Source organism: Pongo abelii, chromosome 19, assembly GCF_028885655.2.
Source record: "Pongo abelii isolate AG06213 chromosome 19, NHGRI_mPonAbe1-v2.0_pri, whole genome shotgun sequence".
NCBI classification, from domain to species: domain Eukaryota; kingdom Metazoa; phylum Chordata; class Mammalia; order Primates; family Hominidae; genus Pongo; species Pongo abelii.
Genome location: NC_072004.2, coordinates 45991195 through 46003446, shown reverse-complemented (window position 1 = coordinate 46003446; position 12252 = coordinate 45991195). Strand labels below are relative to the sequence as shown.

The 12252-nt window shown below is 41.6% G+C and overlaps 1 protein-coding gene across 4 annotated transcripts in view; it reads left to right on the top strand.

Annotated features, from left to right (window-relative positions):
* Nucleotides 1-12252, top strand: part of ATAD5 (ATPase family AAA domain containing 5) — a 66062-nt gene that overhangs the window by 4662 nt on the left and 49148 nt on the right. For all 4 annotated transcript variants that reach the window (XM_054536626.2, XM_024235148.3, XM_054536625.2 and 1 more), the window contains exons 3-6: nt 919-1027; nt 4321-4485; nt 7899-8025; nt 8807-8888. In XM_054536626.2, the coding sequence (XP_054392601.2) occupies nt 919-1027; nt 4321-4485; nt 7899-8025; nt 8807-8888 (483 nt within the window). The remainder of the gene's footprint in view (nt 1-918; nt 1028-4320; nt 4486-7898; nt 8026-8806; nt 8889-12252) is intronic.

Genomic DNA, 12252 nt, shown 5'->3' with positions numbered 1-12252 from the left:
CTCCTGCCTCAGCCTCCCAAGTAGCTGGGACTACAGGCACCCGCCACCACGCCCAGCTAATTTTTGTATCTTTAGTAGAGATGGGGTTTCACCATGTTGGTCAGGCTGGTCTTGAACCCCTGACCTCAAGCAATCCACCCACCTGGCCTCCCAAAGTGCTGGGATTATAGTCGTGAGCCACTGCGCCTGGCCTGGAAGAAAAAGAACAGAGCTTCAAAAATGCTTCTTTGTTTGCCACATGTAATTAAAATTTTTTTTAATTTTAATTTTTAATTTTATTTTATTTTATTTTATTTTGAGATGGAGTCTCACTCACTGTTGTCCAGTCTGGAGTGCAGTGGCATGATCTCAGCTCACGACAACCTCCACCTTCTGGGTTCAAGTGATTCTTGTGCCTCAGCCTCCTGAGTAGCTGGGATTACAGGTGCGTGCCACCATACCCGGCTGATTTTTCTATTTTTAGTAGAGACGGGGTTTTACCATGTTGGCCAGGCCAGTCTCGAACTCCTGACCTCAAGTGATCTGCCTGCCTTGGCCTCCCAAAGTATTGGGCTTACAGGTGTGAGCCACCACACCCGGCAAGTTTGATTACTTTTGAATCAGTGGTTTGAAACTGATGGGAATTATTTTTTTCCTCCTGTTTCAGAACATTCCAGAAATTGGAGCCCTAGTTGGTTCTTAGCTATCTATCTATCTGTCTGTGCATCTCTATCTATCTATCGGAAACAAGTTCTCACTGTGTTGCCCAGGCTGGTCTTGAACTCCTGGGGTCAAGCAATCCTTCCATATTAGGGTCCTGAGTAGCTGGGATTACATGCAGATGCCACTGCACCAGCTCTATTTTATCTATATTTAATTGAGATTCTTGTGTATGTTATAATCATGAAAATGTTTCTGAATACCTTATTTTTATTTCAGAATGAAATTCACCAGAATTAGTACTCCCAAAAAAGCTAAGAAAAAATCTAACAAAAGATCTGAGAAATCTGAAGCAACTGATGGAGATTTTATTTCTCAGACTAGAAAGGTAATTAAAATATTAGAGAGTCCTATAAGTGCCATTCTGTTTCCTTAAAAAACAAACAAAAAAGCCCCACATTACTATGGGAAGTAATGAGCCAAAATAAAATTCATGTATTTCATAAATTGGTTAACTACAACCCTATGATATTTTTCACTATTATCCCATCCCTCTAGTTAATTAAGATATTGTGAGGTGAAAGCAATTGATAAAGGTAGTGTATAATTTACTTATAAAAAGCTTTCTTAGTGAGTTTACATCGTGATCATTTTTCCTAACACTGCCGATCTTAGTTTGGGCTCCTGTAACAAATTACCATAGACTGAGTGGCTTAAACAACAGAAATGTATTTCTAACAGTTATGAGGATTGAGAAATGCACGATCAAAGCATCAGCTATGCAGTGTCTGGTGAAGCTGTCTTCTTGTTTTCGCACATGATAGAGAAGAGCTAGAGAGAGGGGGCTCCACCCTCATGACCTAATCACCTCCTAAAGGCCCTGCCTCCTAATACCATTACATAGTGGGTTAGGATTCCAACATATGAATTTTCAGGGGATATATTCAGTCTGTAACACTGCCTATAGGTCATGATTGAATTTTTCATTTATTTCTATAGATTATAGAGACTAAAAAGCAGAGTTTCTCAACCTTGCTATTATTGACATTTTGGCTGGATAATTCTTTGCTGTGGAGGGCTGTCCTGTGCATTGTAGGATGTTTAGCAACACTCTGGCCTCTATCCATAAGATGCCAGTAGCACCCAACTAACTCCTGTATAGTGACAACCAAAAATATGTCCAGACATTGCTAAATATCCCCTGGAGGGGAAAATAATCACTTCCACTTGAAAAACTACAGCTCTAAAGGGAGAAGTAAGATATATAAGAATGGTTTAGTTGTTTTTGCAAAATAAGCTCCTTGTCCCCACCATGGCAGAATTGAAGTAGGTATAGGTATGTGTATTTCGAAAAAGCCACCAAGGTGACTCTGAATTAATCCTTGAGTGAAAACCACTGCTACATTGGTATCTCCTTTGCTTTTATTTAACAGCTGTCATTTTTTGGCATCTTACCACATTCTAGGCAGTGTGCTTAGTACTCACATCATTAATCTCATAAAGTAAATATTATTTAACCCTTTTTTATAGATGAAGAAACTTGCTGTTAGTTCATAGGGTGAGGAAACGTGTTTTTATTTGTGATTCTGGGAAGTGTCTTTCCTAGAGTTATACAACTACAAGCAGTTAGAAAGATGGTCTTTAGTCTTTTGGAAAACATGCGAGATTCCAGCTGATTGTGCTACAGCTAAAGGTTAAAAGTCTCTGTGGTGAACTTTGTCCCACATATTTTATTCTTCTTGATTTAATTCTAGAGGACAGCTTCAACTTTAATTTTTTTTAGAGATAATTATACCTTGGTTTGCCTCATGTACTACTTAAAATTGGGATTTAATAGTAAATTTTCCCCAAGAGAAGTCTCAAAATTAAATGTATCCAAATTGGGACCTTTGTCCAAACTTACTTAGATCAGTTATTTTATCTCATACTCTGTCAATGAACTTCTTACCACAGGGCCCTTGTTGTTCACTGAAGACTTATCCAGGCTTGTGTACTAGCTCTAGGAGAAAATCTTAGTAATTTTCTGGGTGAGATTTTTCTTTTTTATTTCTTTTTCCTTTTCGTTTGTTATTTTTGTAGAGACAGGGTCTTGCTATTTTGCCCAGGCTGGTCTCGAACTGCAGCCTCCAGCAATCCAGCCTTGGACTCCCACAGTGCTGTGCTGGTATTACAGGCATGAGCCACTGTGCCTGGCCAGATTTTTAATGTTTCTATGAGAATAAGGAGTAAACTGGTTCTCCTAAGAGCCCCATATTCATAACAGCTTATTGTTTATCCTTTCAGATAATAGTTTAATAGTTAGATTTTTTTCTCTCCAGACATTTTTTCTCTGCTTAAATAGATATATCTTTTTTTTTTTTTTTTTGAGACGGAGTCTTGCTCTGTTGCTCAGGCTGGAGTGCAGTGGTACGGTCTCGGCTCACTGCACTCTGCTTCCCGGGTTCACGCCATTCTCCTGCCTTAGCCTCCTGAGTAGCTGGGACTACAGGCACCCGCCTCCATGCCCAGCTAATTTTTGTATTTTTAGTAGAGACGGGGTTTCACCGTGTTAGCCAGGATGGTCTCAGTCTCCTGACCTTGTGATCTGCCCACCTCAGCCTCCCAAAGTGCTGGGATTACAGGCGTGAGCCACTGCACCCGGCCATCTTCTTTTTTTTTTTTTTTTTTGAGACGGAATTTCCCTCTTGTTGCCCAGGCTAGAGTGCAATGGCGCGATTTTGGCTCACTGCAATCTCGGCTTCCCGGGTTCAAGCGATTCTCCTGCCTCAGCCGCCCAAGTCTTTGGGATTACAGACGCCCGCCACCAAGCCCAGCTAATTTTTGTTATTTTTAGTAGAGACGGGGGTTTCGCCATGTTGACCCAGAGAGGTCTGGAACTCCTAACTTCAGGTGATCCACCCACCTCAGCCTCCCAAAGTGCTGGGATTAGAGGCATGAGCCACTGTGTCCAGACTCTTTCTTCTTTATCATATATAAGAAGCTTGAGGCTGGGTGTGGTGGCTCACGCCTGTAATCCCAGCACTTTGGGAGGCTGAGGCAGGCGGATCACCTGAGGTCAGGAGTTTGAGACCAGCCTGGCCAACATGGCGAAACCTCATCTCTACTAAAAATACGAAAATTAGCTGGGTGTGGTGGTGTGCTCCTGTAGTCCCAGCTACTTGGGGGGCTGAGGCAGGAGAATCGCTTGAACTCGGGAGGCAGAGGTTGCACTGAGCCGAGATTATGCCACTGCACTCTAGCCTTGGCAGCAGAGCTAGACTCTGTAAAAAAAAAAACAACAAAAAAAACCTTGAGGCCAAGGTCCATGTATTATAATACTGTTTTCTTTATAGTATCCAGCCTAGAGCCATTCATATAGTAGGCTGGGTAACTGTTTGGATTTGGAAAGTACTTTGCCTGAATTTGGTGACTAAAATTAAAAAATAGATTGCCAAGTCTATACTACAGACATCCTCTTGGGTGTTTTGCTGACACGTAAATATATTTACCTGGATGATTTCAAGTAAGAAATAAAGGCAAACTAATAATAACCAGACACATTTCAATTTAAGGTCCCTGGTAAGATTTGAATAACCATTTCTTTGTTGATTATTTAATGTGATTTGTGATTGTATTTTTTTCTATTATTAAATATAAAATATTTTCTTGTGATGTAAATTAATATTTCAATTTTTTGTCTAGGCAAGCAATGCTTCAAAAAACATATCAAAAGCAAAACAATTGATTGAAAAAGCAAAAGCTTTACACATCAGTAGGTCAAAGGTGACTGAAGAAATAGCGATACCCTTAAGGCGCTCCTCTAGACATCAGACACTTCCTGAAAGGAAGAAATTGTCAGAAACAGAAGTAAGTATTACAAATATCTGTTGGTATAAATTCTCTCCTGTTTTGCTGTTTGGAGTGGGAGAAGGAAACCATTATAAAGTTATAAGGTAGGTTTGTGTGATAGCTTGAAGTGGTAGAGAGAATATCATTTTCAGTTTTGCTTTAAAAGCCTTCTGCTTTTTTTGTCTGCAGAATACAGTTTGAATCCTTCTTAAGTCACTCAAGATCTTTCATAAGCTGAACTACCTCTTCCCTTTTTTTTTTTGAGACAGAGTTTCGCTCTTGTTGCCCAGGCGAGAGTGCAATGGCTGGATCTCAGCTCACTGCAACTTCTGCCTCCTGGGTTCAAGCGATTCTCCTGCCTCAGCCTCCCAAGTAGCTGAGATTACGAGTGTGTACCACCATGCCTGGCCAGTTTTGTATTTTTGGTAGAGACAGAGTTTCACGGTGATTGGCCAGGCTGGTTTCAAACTCCTGACCTCAGGTGATCCACCTGCCTTGGCCTGCTAGAGTGCCAGCCCTCTTCCCTTTCTTCAAAACGACTCTTTGCTCTAGTCACACAGCATTGTTCATTTCTCCCTAAATGGTGCAGTTTTCACGGTATTCGTTTTATTGTTATCAGCTTGAAATATACGTTCCAGGTACTCTCTTCTATGTGAGGAATTCCTACTTAAACTTTGAGATCCTGCTAATTTCCAGTTACCTCTTTCTAATAAAATAGTTTGAGATATAATTCATATACATGCATTTCACCATTTAAAGTGTACAATTCAGTGACTTTTGTATATTGAAAGAGTTGTGCATCCATTACCATAGTCAGTTTTAGAACATTTTCATTTCCCCAAAAATAGACTCTTTTCTTCTTGGTTGTCACCCCCCAATCCCCTCATTCCACCAGCCATAGCTAACTACTAACCTGCTTCTGTCTCTGTAGATTTACTTGTTCTGGACATTTCATATCAATGGTATCATATAGCATGTGGTTTTTTGTGTCTGGCTTCTATTACTTAGGATGTGTTTTCAAGATTTATGTTACAGCCTCAGTATTTCTTTTCTTTCTGTTGCCAAATATCCCATTCATCACCTGATGGACATTTGGGTTGTTTTCACTTTTTGGCTATTCTGAACATTTTACCCCCTCCTCTTCAAAAGTGTGCTTGTATTCAAGACTCTTCTGGTTGAATATATAAAAAGAAAAAATAAAAAAAAATTAAAAAAATAAAATAATGGGATGGGTACAGTGGCTCACACCTGTAATCCCAGCACTTTGAGAGGCCGAGGCGGGAGGATCACGAGGTCAGGAGTTTGAGACCAGTCTGACCAACATGGTGAAACCCCGTCTCTACTAAAAATACAAACATTAGCCGGGCATGGTGGTGTGAGCCCGTAATCTCAGCTACTCAGGAGGCTGAGGCGGGAGAATCACTGGAACCTGGGAGGCAGAGGTTGCAGTGACCCGAGATCGTGCCACTGCACTCCAGCCTGGGCGACAAAGCTAGACTCACAAAAAAAAAATAAAAAAAAAAATAACTGGGCACTGTGGCTCACACCTGTAATCCCAGCACTTTGGGAGGCCGGGGTGGGTGGATCACGAGGTCAGGAGTTTGAGGCCAACCCGGCCAACATAGTGAAACCCCGTCTCTACTAAAAATACAAAAATTAGCTGGGTGTGGTGGCAGGTGCCTGTAGTCCCAGCTATTCTGGAGGCTGAGGCAGGAGAATCACTTGAACCCGAGAGGCGGAGGTTGCAGTGAGCTGAGACCACACCATTGCATTCCAGCCTGGATAACAGAGTGAGACTCCGTCTCAAAAATAAATAAATAAATAAATAAAAAATAAAATAAAATAATGAAAACTGTGCTTGCTGATGCCTTCAAGACAAATATTTTCTTTCCTGATATGTATTTTTGTATATTTTTTTGTGTTGATGGTGCACTCACCATGCTGTATTGTAACTAGTTAAACTATCTGCTCATGGGCTAGCTCTCCCTCTCTCCCCTACATTCAAATGTAACATTTGATGCCAGTTCTTGAATTTTGTCTGTGTATTCCCAATTTCCTCTATATTGCTTCACACATGGTAAGTGCTCGGTAAATCTATGCTGATGACAGGAAAATCACAGACTTCATCACATTTCCAGGATGTACAGTTCCAACAGGGCTATAACCAGACTTTTTATAGCTTGGTCATATTGACTGTTTTATTTGGAGTACAGTCTGTTAGTTGCTTTTTAAAAATTTTCTGCATATGAATACCAGGTCGTATGTTAGTTGCTTTTTTTTTTTAGACGGAGTTTTGCTCTTGTTGCCCAGGCTAGAGTTAATGGCGCGATTTCGGCTCACTGCAACCTCCGCTTCCTGGGTTCAAGTGATTCTCCTGCCTCAGCCTCTCGAGTAGCTGGGATTACAGGCATGCACCATCACACCCAGCTAATTTGTATTTTTAGTAGAGACGGGGTTTCTCCACGTTTCTCAGGCTGGTCTTGAACTCCTGACCTCAGGTGATCCCCCCAGCCTTGGCCTCCCCAAGTGCTGAGATTATAGGCATGAACCACCATCCCGGCATTAGTTGCTTTTTCAAAAAAGAAAGCCTTTTTGGGCCTGGTGGCTCACGCCTGTAATCCCAGCACTTTGGGAGGCCAAGGTGGGAGGATTGCCTGAGCCCAGGAGTTCGAGACCAGCCTGGTCAACATAGGGAGACCCTGGCTCTACAAAAAACACAAAAATTAGCCAGGGGTGGTGGTGTGCGCCTGTAGTCCTGGCTTCTTGGGCAGCTGAGGTGGGAGGATGGCTTGAGATCGGGAGTTTGAGGCTGCAGTGAGCCATGATCATGTTACTGCACTCCACCTTGGGTGGCAGAGTGAGACCCTGTCTCAATTTAAAAAAAAACATGAGGCCAGGCGCGGTGGCTCACTCCTGTAATCCCAGCACTTTGAGAGGCCAAGGCGGTCAGATCACCTGTCAGGAGTTCGAGACCAGCCTGGCCAACATGGCGAAACCCCATCTCTACTAAAAATACAAAAATTAGCTGGGCGTGGTGACACGCACCTCCAATCCCAGCTACTTGGAAGGCTGAGGCAGGAGAATCACTTGAACACGGGAGGCGGAGGTTGCAGTGAGCCAAGAGTACACCACTGCACTCCAGCCTGGGCAACAGAAAGAGACTCCATCTCAAAAAAAAAAAGAATAAAAATAAAAAAGAAAGCCCATGGTCATAATAAACGTACCCTGATATCATATAAACTTGTTTGATGTAAGCATGGACTCCTGCTATTCTATCGTGTGTTTTCTGTTTCAATGAGATAATATCTGATGGGAGGTGTATGGAGCTGCTAATTATGCTTTCTATGGTTTCTGTCACTGTGATTCTTTTGAAATTTGAATGATATTAATTATATGATTTAATTAAATTTTTTTCTCTTATTTTGTCTTAGGATTCTGTTATAATAATAGATTCAAGTCCTACTGCTTTAAAGCATCCAGAGAAAAATCAGAAGAAACTTCAGAGTTTGAATGATGTGCTAGGAAAAAAACTTAACACATCCACTAAAAATGTACCTGGTAATCAGAGTTAATAATATTTATGATGTGTATTAGAATGTTTTGGGGTTTTTGTTTTGTTTTTGTGTTCTGGGGTATTTATTTTTTTATTTTTTATTTTTTTGAGACGGAGTCTCACTTTGTCACCCAGGCTGGAGTGCAGCGCCGGCGGGATCTCGGCTCACTGCAACCTCCATCTCCCAGGTTCAAGTGATTCTCCTGCCTCAGCCTCCTGAGTAGCTGGGACTACAGGCGCCCACCACCATGCCCAGCTAATTTTTTGTATTTTTAGTAGAGACTGGGTTTCACAGTGTTAGCCAGGCTGGTCTTGAACTCCTGACCTTGTGATCTGCCTGTCTTGGCTTCCCAAAATGCTGGGATTACAGGCATGAGCCACTGCGCCCGGCCTGTGTTTTGGGGTATTATTCCGAATGTGCTCATGATTGAAATTTAGTATCTTATGTAAAATTTTAACTGTATTATATTTCTATTTTAGTAAGTAAAATTATGGTATAGTGAAGAGTTTTTCTTTTTTTTTTTTTTTTTTTGTGACAGAGTCTTGCTCTACTAAAATACAAAAAATTAGCTGAGTGTGGTGGCAGGTACCCGTAGTTCCAGCTACTCGGGAGGCTGAGGCATGAGAATCACTTGAGCCCTGGAGGTGGAGGTTGCAGTGAGCCAAGACTGTGGCACTGCACTCCAGCTTGGGCTACAGAGTGAGACTCCATCTCAAAAAAAAAGAAAGTAGCTGAAGGTGGAGATGGTAAACATTGATACTAACCTAAGTATTTATTTTTCTAAGGAAAAATGAAAGTCGCTCCTTTATTTCTTGTCAGAAAAGCACAAAAAGCAGCTGATCCTGTCCCTAGTTTTGATGAAAGCAGGTCAGTCCAATACAAATTTTTAAATGCCAAAATGTTTTATGGAATGTATTTGTATTGATGTGTTTACTTTGATGAGAAAGCATGTGAATTATCATTTGAAGCTCTAGTAAGTCCAGTTTCAAAGTTGACAATATTGACAATGCTGCAACTGCTATTTGAATATCTTGTTTTTTTGCAAGTGCTTTGGCCGTCGCTAGACAAAACAAAAATAAGCAAACCAAAAATACAAAAAAGCTGATAATGAATTTTATTCAGTAAATATTTAAATACCTACTAGTATGTACCAGGTACTGTTTTTGGTATCAGAGATATTATGGGGATAAGACAGGACACATTCCCTGTCCTGTGGCTTAAGTGGAGATGGAAGATGGTCTATGATTAAACATTCATTGGGTCAACAAATTAAAAATTGCAGTTGTGCTAAGGAGAGGTATAATTCATATTGAGGAGGTTTGGTCTGATTAAAGAAGACTTCAATGAGGAAATGATGTCTGAACTGAAATCTGAAGGATGAGCAGGAGTTCATCAGAAGGAGGAACTGTGTTTCAGCCAGAGAAAACTGTCTATGTAAAGTCTCTGTGGCTGGAAGGAGCTTGCTAAATACCAAAAACTGATAGAATGCTAGTGTGACTAGAGCACAGAGAACAAGGGTGAGAGGTGGGTGCCAGCCACTGTAGGACCTAGGAGGCCATGTTAAGGGATTTTATTATTATATTAAGAGCAAATAAGAAGCAGCCAAAGGGTTTTAAACATAAATATAGACCTAAACAGATTTGGATTTTAGGAGTTTAATCGGCCTGCTGGATAAAGAATGGAATGGAAGAGGGGTTAGAGTAGATGTAGGAGTCCAGGTATTGTGAGATGATGGAGGTAAGGACTAGGTTGTTGGGGATGACATACGAAAAGATTTTAGGAGATGAATTAAAAATCTCTCGATGATTAATGAGATTTGTGGGGGTGGGGGTGGGGGTGAGGGTGTGGGAGTGGAAGGTATAGGATGACATGTAAGTTCTAGTTTATGCACCTGGGTGGCATGATGGAAGATCAGGTCTAGGAGCAACATGGGTTCAGATTATCTTTTTTTTCTGTTCAAGTTTTACTGAGGTGTAATTATATATTGTTAAGCACACACATCTTAAGTATGCAGTTTTGACAAATGCATCTTATCAAGAAATAACAATCTTTTTAGCTCAGAAAGGTTTTGTGTCCTCTTTCCTATTATCCCCACCACCACCATCACCACAAGATTACCAAAATATTCTGATTTCTATTTCCATCAATTAGTTTGATTTCTATTACTGTAGATTAATTGTGTCTATTCTAGAACATCACATAAACTTCATATATATATTCTTTTGTGTCTGGCTGCTTTTGCATAGTATACACGCCCACAAACACATGCACACATACATATTTTTAAATCAACTTCATTCAGATATATTGTCCATATAATAATATGTGCCCATTTTAAGTAAACAGTTTGAGGTTTTTTTTTTCTTTTTTTTTTTTTTTTTTGACGGAGTCTCACTCTGTCGCCAGGCTAGAGTGCAGTGGCGCCATCTCAGATCACTGCAACCTCTGCCTCCCGGGTTCAAGCGATTCTCCTGTCTTAGCCTCCTGAGTAGCTGGGACTACAGGCACGCACCACCACGCCCAGATAATTTTTGTATTTTTGGTAGAGATGGGGTTTCACCATGTTGGCCAGGATTGTCTCGATCTCTTGACCTTGTGATCTGCCCACCTTGGCCTCCCAAAGTGCTGGGATTATAGGTGTGAGCCACCGTGTCCGGCCAACAGTTTGAGTTTTATTTTCTCTCTTTCTTTTTTTTTTTTGTCCTTTGAGGCGGAGTTTCGCTCTTGTTGCCCAGGCTGGAGTGCGATGGTGTGATTTCAGCTCACCGCAACCTCCACCTCCCAGGTTCAAGTGATCCTTCTGCCTCAGCTTCCTGAGTAGCTGGGATTACAGGCATGTGCCACCACGCCTGGCTAATTTTGTATTTTTAGTAGAGATGGGTTTTTCCATGTTGGTCGGGCTGGTCTCTAACTCCTGACCTCAGGTGATCCGGCCCCCTCAGCCTCCCATAGTGCTGGGATTACAGGCATGAGCCACCGTGCCTAGCCCACAGTTTGAGTTTTGACAAATGTACATACCTGTAATTGCCACCACAATAAAAATATAGAACATTTTCATCACTCTGAAAAAAAGTCTTCTTGTGCCTCATTGCAGTTAATTTCTGCCCAATCCCATGCAATCTCTTGTCTGCTTTCTGTTGATACAGACTAGTTTGCCTTTTCTAGACTCTCATATAAATGAAATCCTGCAGTAGGTATACTTTTGTCTCTAGTTTCTTTGGCAAGGTAGCATATCAGTTGTCTGTTCTTTTTCGTAGTTAAGTAGTACTCACATGAATATGCCGCTATATATATATATATATATATATATATATATATATACACACACAGAGAGAGAGAGACGGAGTCTTGCACTGTTGCCCAGGCTGGAGTGCAGTAGCGCAATGTCCGCTCACTGTAACCTCCGCTTCCTGGGTTCAAGCGATTCTCCTGCCTCAGCCTCCTGAGTAGCTGGGATTACAGGCATCCACCCGGCTAATTTTTTGTATTTTTAGTAGAAACGGGGTTTCACTATGTTGGCCAGGCTGGTCTTGAACTCCTGACCTCGTGATCTGCCTGCCTCAGCCTCCCAAAGTGCTGAGATTACAGGCGTGAGCCACTGTGCCTGGCCTACTGCAATATTTTTTATTTATTCTTTATTAATGGTTATTTGGGTTATTTTCAGTATTTGGCTATTATTAAATAGACTGCTATGAACTTTTTTTTTTTTTTTTTTTTTTTTGAGACGGAGTCTCACTCTGTCGCCCAGGCTGGAGTGCAGTGGCGCAATCTAGGCTCACTGCAACCTCCGCCTCCCGGGTTCATGCCATTCTCCTGCCTCAGCCTCCTGAGCAGCTGGGACTACAGGCGCCTGCCACCACGCCTGGCTAATTTTTTTGTATTTTTAGTAGAGATGGGGTTTCACCGTGTTAGCCAGGATGGTCTCGATCTCCTGACCTCATGATCCACCCACCTCGGCCTCCCAAAGTCCCAAAATCCCAATATCGTGCTGGGATTACAAGCGCGAGTCACTGCGCTCGGCCTGACTGCTATGAATATTCTTATACACATGTATGGACAAGTGTTGTCATTTTTCTTGGGTAAATAAATACCTAGAAGTGGAATTGCTCTGTCATTAGGGAGGTACATGTTTAACATTATAAGAACCTGGCAAACTGTTGTCCCAAGTGGTTGTTCGGTTTTACACTCCCACCAGCAATGTATAAGCGTTCTAGTAGCTGCCTATCTTTGA